At 39.5% G+C, this 9,654-nt stretch overlaps 1 protein-coding gene across 1 annotated transcript in view; it reads left to right on the forward strand.

Moving 5' to 3' along the window:
• The window catches only part of LOC116693535 (hydrocephalus-inducing protein), a 109,106-nt gene that overhangs the window by 36,635 nt on the left and 62,817 nt on the right, over positions 1 to 9,654 (forward strand). The window contains exons 20-32 of the mRNA XM_032522524.1: positions 466 to 645; positions 750 to 924; positions 1,381 to 1,511; positions 2,996 to 3,123; positions 5,163 to 5,299; positions 6,003 to 6,130; positions 6,269 to 6,382; positions 6,906 to 6,986; positions 7,182 to 7,295; positions 7,390 to 7,629; positions 8,678 to 8,807; positions 8,924 to 9,067; positions 9,175 to 9,345. Of these exons, the coding sequence (XP_032378415.1) occupies positions 466 to 645; positions 750 to 924; positions 1,381 to 1,511; positions 2,996 to 3,123; positions 5,163 to 5,299; positions 6,003 to 6,130; positions 6,269 to 6,382; positions 6,906 to 6,986; positions 7,182 to 7,295; positions 7,390 to 7,629; positions 8,678 to 8,807; positions 8,924 to 9,067; positions 9,175 to 9,345 (1,873 nt within the window). The remainder of the gene's footprint in view (positions 1 to 465; positions 646 to 749; positions 925 to 1,380; positions 1,512 to 2,995; positions 3,124 to 5,162; positions 5,300 to 6,002; positions 6,131 to 6,268; positions 6,383 to 6,905; positions 6,987 to 7,181; positions 7,296 to 7,389; positions 7,630 to 8,677; positions 8,808 to 8,923; positions 9,068 to 9,174; positions 9,346 to 9,654) is intronic.

A 9,654-nucleotide genomic window follows, 5' to 3' on the forward strand; every position in this document is an offset into this window, starting at 1 on the left:
TCTCTCTCTCTCTCTCTCTTTCTGTCTCACTCCCTGTGTTGTTTTCTTGTGGTCAGTTATATTTGTCCATATTAGTAAAAAAGTCCTGAAACAACTCCCTTTGTGCATGCAGACACTCAGTTAGATACTTTCAGATTTGGAACAACACTTTTGAATAACTTTTCGTATTTCTCTCTGTCTCTTACTCTTTCTCACTTTTAATACTCAAATAAAAATTCCCTTGTGCTTGTATCTAAGAAGATGAGGTTCAAACATAGGCCAACAGTGTGCATGCATTTCTAGAAAACTGGTTTGCTTGCTGTGTTGTATCACCTTTACAGAGCTGCCAGTCCAGCTAAAAGACACTGGGTGGAGTGGTTTTACCAAAACCTTCTGTTTGCCATAAAGCTAAAAAAAACAATAACATTATTTTCAGTGCAAGTGACAGTTTAAAAAGCAGTGTTACCTCTCTTCTTTTTCTATCAGCTGTTTGATCATGTAGCAGAAGCTGCTGTGACCCTGACAAATACTGGTAAGGTGAGCTTCAAATTTAGCATCACACACCCTCAAAGGGTAGATGAAGAGGCAGAGGAGGAGGCAGATGAGGAGACAAATGAGAAAGGACAGGAGATCCAACCGGGCCAACCCATAGTCATCCCCACCGTGGTAAGTACATCTCGAAACTATTTCAGCTGTGTGAGGGTAATTTATTATGTAAAAGGTTTTTTGTTTTTAAACCATTTTTTTCTGTGTTTGTTTTTGTGTGTCAGGGTCACATTGATGCTGGTGCAGAGCAACTTCTGCATGTTCGCTATCTCCCGGGCAGCCCTGAAGTATTTGAGAAGCGGATTCAGCTGCAGGTAGCTTTCCTGCCACAGCAAGACATCCTGCTGACTGGAGAGGGAGTGTTCCCAAGGATCCGCTTGAACTTGCCTCAAAACCTGTGTATGATGATCATAGTTTTTCCTTTTCCTTTTTTATCTATTACTTTGCTTATCATTTAAGCAAAAAAAAGACTACAAACTACAGTATGTCCTACTGTATATTGATTCTATTTGCCCAAATGCAATAATGGTGTCAGTAATGCCACTGGAAGGAATTGTTCTCTGTGCACTGGAACGGTCAATTTGAAACTTAGTCAAACTCAGTAAACACCAGTAAACAGAAAATTCTTAAAACGTAGTTAAGCACTTAAACATAGAGTTTAGAGTTAGCTACAGAAAAGAGCTTGGCCTCTAGAACTTTACTTAGCCCCTACAGTAGTAGGTAATCCCTGTTTTGCTCTTTGACACTTTGTATTAAAAACCATTGAGCCCAAATCCTTCAGTAGGTCTCCCTACTAAACATTTCTCCATGCTAACAATTATCAAGACATAAGTATAACTCTCTTTTCCCTTGCAGCAGAGGAGTGCTACAGTGATGTGGTGCAGCAGGCCAGAAGAGCTGTGGAGAGGGATAGAGTCAGAGAGGAGTTAATGAATGGAATTACCGCTGGTGGAGGTTCAACAACCAAGGCCAACTGCAGCCTCACAGTCAGTGACTAAGACAAACAACACTGATGTTACTGTTAAAAAACCTATTTATCCATAATATTTTCCAAAATAGCCCATGTACAGTGGGTTACTACAGTACTAAGCATGCTGTATTTAGTGTAGTGAAAACTGTACAATATATTGTTTGAGTACACAAAGAATAACCAAAACCAATTTGTTTATTTGTTCTAATCCACAGAGTGAATCTTGTTTGATGTTTAGAATGTTTTATATATTAAGAAAAGATCTGTGCCTTTGTGGTCAACATACAGTATATGGTTCACATGCTCTTTATATATGGGTATGGCAGAGCTAAATCTCTGTTGTTAGTAAGCAGCCTATTCTCCAGGGCTTTGCCTGCTTCTTATCTGTGTATTGATTTCCCTGAGAGTAGACCAGAGAACCATTGAAATTGCTATTTTCTGCTCATCCCATCTGTATTGGTATTAGTGTGGTTTTGTGTTGCCCCGACATCCGTGACATTTCCCCTAACTGAAATGAAAATGCACACATTTTCAAAGTCGATAAGGAGAGTAAGAGATAAGGAATGCAATACCTGTACATAAACGGACAAATTGAAAACATTACCACTTTATTCACAAAAAGCTATGAACTCTTGGACTTTCTATCTGTTGTTGTCATGTAGAAGAGCATGGCAAACTGATTTATAAAAGGATTGTAGTTCAGCTTTTGCTTGATTATTCGTTATTATATTTAGACTCCTATAAATGCATTTTTAAAGTCATAATTACAGTGTGACTGTGATAACAATTATGCATTATTATGCAATTATGATTTGTCTATTTCTTATAAAAATTGTATGTGTAAAAATACTTCAGATCTCTAATGATGTCACAGCCATTTTATCTTACAATAGCCTTCTATATACAAAATACAGATGTCTGCAATTGTTTTTTGACATGTTTATTTTTTAACAAAACATTAGGATATTTATAACTATATTCTGTCAAGTGAGTCAAATTCATTTTCTTTATTTAGCCCAAAATCACAACTTTGCTTCAAAATGCTTTACAATATGTACATATCACCCTCAATAGACCTATACTTCAAATAAGAAAAAATAAAATAAAATTTCAATTGGTAATATAATCAGCACATCTAAAAATCACCACAAATTCCATGATAATGAACTGAGTTAAAGCCAGCCGCCTGTGTTTTACAAGACCGGCATCCAATGATAAGCCTTGAATCATGTCAAGTGATATCCAAAAATATCATTTTTACCAGTCCAAACTAAATCACATCCAGCTGTCATTCTGTACTGTATGTTTGATGAGACAAGTTCTTAAAACGAGCTTTGAAAATAGATTTGGAGAAACCTTGAATTATTGCTCTTACCATTTAGACTGTGCTGTTTGCTTATGTAAATCTTCAGTGTTGTTTGTAACTTCTGAGTGTTTATATACTCCTCCTTCTGTCTCCCTCTCTCCTTTTCTTTTCTCTCTTTTCCCTGCTGGATCTAGTATGAAGAGCTGCTTCACATGGAGATTGAGAAAACATTGGTGAAACAGAATGCTCTCGCTGTGACCAGTAGCCTGCTGGAGCTCAGCGACTCGCAAGGTTCCTCCAGAAAGTGGCACAAACTGAGCCAGTATGTACACACAGACAAACACACACACACACACACACACACACCCTTTGGCTGAACAGATGGTGGACTCACTTGACTGAAACAAGAACTGTGTTGTGGAATTCAATAGTTTGGGGTAATGAATAATATCTGGCTGGGTAGGTTTTGTTCTATGGTATTTGTGCAAATTGTTGGAAGTCATGGTGTGCATTGGCTGTTTTCACTCATACCATATTGTGATCCCTTGTTTGACTTCCACAAATATATGCTGCAAACTACGAAATACAAAATAATGACATTGATATTCTAGGCAAATAACTGCATTCTAAATTAATACTATCAGTTACAGTAAACAGTTAAAACTAAAATTTGACAAAAGTAATAAAACATGTTTTTTTCATTGTAAAAGAAAAATAGGCAATACAGTCTATTTTCTTAACTGCCAGTTAACTTGCTAGGACAAACTTTTAATTTGCAAGTTGCGTTTGAAGCTTTTTTTGCTAAGTTTGTGGCTCTTTGCTGGACCGTGCTCACAGTGGAAAGCTGCGTGACACATGCAATTTAGGATCAATTTTAAAATTCTTTTATTTGCTTTTAAAGCCTTGAATGGTCTTGCCCCACCCTACCTCGCTGAGCTTACACGCCCTTACGTACCGACACGCTCTCTCAGGTCAGATCATCAGCTGCTCCTGAGTGTTCCTAAAACTAAGCGGAAGCTCAGAGGGGACCGTGCCTTTGCGTTGTCGGCTCCAAAATTGTGGAATGATCTGCCTCTGCATGTTAAACATGCCTCTTCTTTGTCTTTTTTTAAATCACATCACGTGACTTCACGGATGCTACGTCCAATATTTTTACAGTCTATTGTCCACAACAATGCACTTAACATTGTAGCTGCGTGACCGGTACAAGTCTCCAGCTGTTTGCAGAAGCAGAGCACGAAAAGTATGTCCAAGCATCCCAGACAGGTGAACTGGGAATCTGTTGCCTGCTTGTCAGTTAAGGGTTAATGGCATATTTTTGTAAAATGATAACATATTATGTAAATCATATCACTGAAGTACTACTAAGCCCTGCTTCAGAAAAGAAATTTGGGCCCGGGATGTGTCTTGTTATGGTCTTATTTATGTCTTCTGAACTGAGGTGGTTGTTTTTGGAGCAAGAGAGGAACGATTAAAAGTCTGCGCTCAGCTTCAAAACAACAATGTTAAAACAACAGACAAAGCCAGAAATCTTGGTGTAGATGGACTCAGACCTGAACTTTAACAGCCACATTAAGACATACAAAGTCAGCCACTACCTAAAGAACATATCAAGGGTTAAAGGACTTATGGTCAACAGGACTTGGAAAAACTGGTCCATGCTTTCATCTTCAGTAGACTGACTACTGTAACGGGGTCTTTACAGGTCTCCCTAAAAAATCAATCAGACAGCTACAGCTGATTCAGAACCGCTGCTGCTCGAGTCCTCACTAAGACCAAGAGACTGGATCACATCACTCAGTTCTGAAGTCTTTACACTGGCTCCTGTGCTACAAGAATTGATTTCAAAGTACTCTTTTAGTTATAAATCCCTAACGGTTTAGGTCCAAAATACATTTCTGATCTGTACTACACTATGACCCCCCAGACCTCTCAGGTATCTGGGACAGGTCTACTTTCTGTCCCCAGAGTCGAAATAAACAGGGTGAAGCAGATTTCAGTTCTATGCTCCTCATATCGGAATAAACTCCCAGAAACCTGTAGATCCGCTGCTACTCTCGGTTCTAAATCAAGGCTGAAGACCTTTCTTTTTGATGCTGCCTTTCTTAAATTAATGCTCATTTCTTAAAATTTAGCTGCACGTAACTTTTATTCTTGTGTTTTATGTGTCTATTTTTTAAGTCTTCATGGGTTTTACGGTTTTTAATGCTTATGATTTTTAACTGTTTTTACTTGTGTTTATCGTTTAACTGATTTGTAAAGCACTTTGAATTGCCCTGTTGCTGAAATGTGCTATACAAATAAAGCTGCCTTGCCTTGCCTTGCCTTGCCTTCACCCCTACCTTTTTTCCATTCCCCTAGGTTCCTGCTCCCATGCTATGTTTTGGATTTTGGTTATGTCATTCCAGGCAAAATCTTCAGTCACACTGTAAATGTGACAAATACTGGGTCAGTGGCTGTGTCCTTCTGTCCCAATGGCAAACTTCTAGCTGGCACAGGTACGATACATTACTTAAAATCCTCCGGCTTAGTACTTCTTCCTTGCGTCTTATATCCATGTGATTTCTCAGTATTAGTGTGCCATCTCCTGGATCTAGCTTCAGATTGGGCAGACAGATATGCCAGTGGTATTCATCTTCTTTTCTAACTTTCTGCAAGAAAGCGAACAAATGTATTTATCAAAATGTCAACCTATTTATTACAGTTTAGGTTTAGGTGACATGAGTGAAAAATATCCTATATTAAAAAGTGCTCTAAGCCATGCCACGCATGTTTTAGGCTACATCATTTGTTGTCACGTACAGCAAACATCTCCTCTCCTCGCAAGCTGTCTGCCCCCAGAACACACGATGGATTTGGGGGTGGGTGTGGGGGGTTACTGCGCGGAAGCACAGAAGGGAGCTAGGGGACAGAATGAGGAGGAGGGGCAAAATACTTTGAACGTGAACAAGAAGTAACGTCACCCAATCACCCAATCGCTCAGAGCACCTTTAAAGGGAAATGAGGAAAAGGAAATGGATAATGAAATTCAATTGATTGATTGTCTCAAAGGGTTTGCCACATCATTAATGGGGTAGTATTCTGATATTAATCCTTGTGTTTTCATTGATGTTTTCTTCTGTTTCTGTTTTTTTTTTCTTCTCAATGTTCTTCATTTTGTCTTTATGAAATAAAACACAGTGTTTTGTTGCTTCTTCAAAGGATTCAGTGCAGTATTTGAAAGAGTGAAGAACCTACCCTGCGGCGAGACACATACTTTCACAGTTAAATTTGACCCCCAAGGAGCCAACTTGAAGACAAGGGACATAAGTGTTGTTATGCCAATACAGGTACACATGGGCATACACAATATGACAAATGTTGTCAGTATTTATGATTCAGTGTAAAATGTCTACATACAATAATTGGGTCATTGTCTCCCTTGTTGATCAGTAGCACTGTAACAGTGATTGTGTTTGGTTTTACAGGTCACAGGTGGCCCAATGGTCCAGGTGCGCCTGTGTGCGGTTGTAACTGTGCCGGCCATCACTGTTTCCACGGATAAACTGCTGTTTGACACTGTGCAGTGTAACATGTGTCAGGTAATACAGTTTGATAAACTGAAATGAAAAGATACTGTTGTATGGCCCTGCAAAGGTTGATAGTTGTTGATGATGGAATAAAATGCTGTGTTGAAAGTTGTATGATTATACAATCTCTTACACTGATTTGATTAAAATTGGATAGTTACACAAATTTCAATAAATTTTACCTCCCATTTTGTTCAAATTTGTGTTATCAGCGTGTAAAAGTTAGAGAATAGGAAGGGTAAATGCTGTTTACAGCTTAACACTGCTGTGACCAGTATGCTGCATCACTGTGTTGCCATCTTGCTTCAGATCAGGTTTAGTTCATAATTTCAAAAGATTGCTTTTACTAAGCTCAAACAACATAAGTGTGGTAAAGTTGCCTGTGTCTATTAATATTTCCAGAAGTCAAAGCATAATCTTGAAACTATGATTAATTTTATGAAGCTGTTTATTACACTAACTGATGTCAATTCATTCTCTTGTAGCAAAACTAACATGAGAATGCGCTCAGGTTGTTTTTGTTGTTCCTCATCAGATCAAGACAATACAGCTATTTAATCATGAGTCTGTGCCCTGCTACTGGAGCATAGCTGAGAAGGGGAAGCCTTTGAAAAAGGTACAATTGTCATTTTATGGGAAAAAAATGTATCTGTAATTTGCTCTCCAGGTAACAAAAACTACTTTTGCATGGCATGGCTTTGTTAGCCTTTGGAAAGCTAAGTGATCAGAATACTATTTAAGAGACAAATACAGACCTAACTGCTTTAGGATGACACCTGCCTCCGTTCTTGCTCTCTACCGGCATTAAAAGGTTTCGCAGAAGCAGCGCCCACCTCCAGTGGTATTCAGGATGATTCCCAGTTCTGGCATGCTGTCCCCTGGTGAACGAGTCAATGTCCAGATAAGGTTCAGTCCTGCTGAGGGGGTATGGAGGTTAATTGACTTTAGAGATTGGCACGATACATAGCAGAGCATCATAGCATTCCATGGGTTGTGACCTAGTGTTTGTGTCTTTGCAGAATGCTTACAATGTGCAGCTAGTGGTGCGAGTGGCTGAAAGCACCGAGCAGGTGTCGATTACCGCCCAGGGGCAGGGGGAGGAGCCAAAGCTCCAGTTCTGCCCTCCGGTGCTGGAGCTGGGGCCTTGCCTGCCCGACACCACTGAGGTTGAAGCTGAGGTCATCGTCAAAAACCCCTGCTCTTTCCCCGTTGAGTTCTACTCCCTGGAATTTGACAAACAATATCTTGAGGAAGAAAAGGTAGCCCTCTTCTGTATGATTGCAAAGGGATAAGAATGAGAGAGAGTTGGAATGTGGGGGTGCATGCAAGGTTGTTAGATAATGATACTGTGAGCACATGCCATTACCATTTACCAGTACCATACATCCATATACAAACTGTTCATCCACAAGGGGGAAACGTCAAAAGAAATCAAGAAAAAACTTTTGAAAAATGTGCTCCTGCGTTCCTAAACAGCTCCGCTAAAAAAAAGAAAAGAAAATAACAAACAGAGTTGGACAATTAAACATATAGTACAAAGATAAAAACACATCAACAGCCATGACAACAAAACATGTTTCAGGATATCGTCCAGTTGAAATCTTAATTTTCAATATACCGATTTTGGTTTAGCCACAGAATAGACCAATAAAAGAGTTCTTAAGTCTGTAGTAATGAAATTGTCTGTTAGAAGGCCAAAGTTGGTATTTAGAGTTTAAAATACAGGAGTCAGAAGAGATGCTGTTAGCAAGTGTGAGCATGCTATTCTTGTTGGTTGTTTGAAAGTAGTGTGCAACAGGTTGATCAATAATCTTAGCACAGACTTTGAGTTGATCATCTCATTTAGTTTTAGGTTTAGCAGACAGGCAGCTGAGCCAGGCTGACACTCTGAACCACTGAATTAGAAAAGACAAAGAAACAATCTGGCAGCTGGTTTCAAAGGAACTAAGCCTAAGGAGAAAGTTAAGGGGCTGCTGTATCTTTTTACAAATATGATGATGTGAGGAGTCCATGATAGATTATGATCTATCATGACTCCCAGGAATTTGTATGAAGATACTAATTTTGAGCATTTTGAATTGTCACTGGGAGCACTGGACATTCCGCCAAAAGGGCAAAGATTATTTCCTCTGTCTTAGTGTTGATAGTAGAAGGATTTTTTTTATGATGTTGAATGATTACCTCTTATTTCTTATCTCCTCACTTCTGTCTGATCCTTTTTGTGTCTTTTCCTGTTCTGCTTCCCTTCTCCATCCCCCCTCTTTTCTTCGTCCCCCCTCTTCCTCTTAACCTCATCCCATGTACTAGATGCTGCGTCTGATGCAGGGTTATGATGAGAACAACATTTTACTGTTGCCTCCCAGAGCCCCTGGAGAAAGTCTTCCCACCGAACTGCTCGACTACTACAAGGAGTACTGCTCGCAACTGAAAGATGATGGTAGCTTCAGGCACACATGTTCATCATGCTCTGCAATCGTATACTGTACCTACAGGTAAATGTCTGCATTCTGTGTGCATACCTGTTTTAACTGAATCTACTGTACCTGTGTGTAGCAGAGCTGAAGGAAGCCTTGGATGAAAAAGAAGAGTTGGGTGGCACACAAGAGGAAGAAAAGAAGTCAAGACAAAGCAATGGGCACATACCAGATAGCAAAGTGGAAGAAATACAAACTGAAGCTGTGAAACCAGTTGAATTGCGTGAGTGCAACCATTTTAAAAGTTAAAGTTGAAAGTAGCCTGGCATTAGGTCAGTGTGTAATTTTTGCATGTGTGTTGTGTTACGGTAATAATGCTTGTGCTTTTAGTTCTTTCGGAGATGACCAATGAGGGAAGCAGTGGGACACTGGGGCAGCTAGAGATGACCCCCGTCTCCAGAGCAATTGCCCGCCACATGTGTGTTGATCTATCACCTGAGGGCCTGGCTGCACGCAACCGCAGAGGCATTGCTATAATTGTATATGGAGCCCCACTGATAGGTGAAGCAAGTAATTAGTTAATTTGCAGAATCTTCATGTTTCAATCAAATATTTGAAGGTTGGAGCACCTGGTAAGCTCACCTGGTTGAGCGTGCACCCCGTGTATCAAGGCCATGAATCAGTCCTTACCAAGTTTCTAGCGCTTTTAAAAAATAATATGGATTAAAAAATTGCAAAATATATTTGAAGACTAAGAGTATTAGAAATAATAAATAATTACACCATACTTACTATACAGTGGATATTCAGAATATACTCAGTTACCTATTTGTGTGTGTGTGTGTGTGTGTGTGTGTGTGTGTGTGTGTG

This window comes from Etheostoma spectabile, chromosome 8 (assembly GCF_008692095.1).
Source record: "Etheostoma spectabile isolate EspeVRDwgs_2016 chromosome 8, UIUC_Espe_1.0, whole genome shotgun sequence".
Taxonomy (NCBI): domain Eukaryota; kingdom Metazoa; phylum Chordata; class Actinopteri; order Perciformes; family Percidae; genus Etheostoma; species Etheostoma spectabile.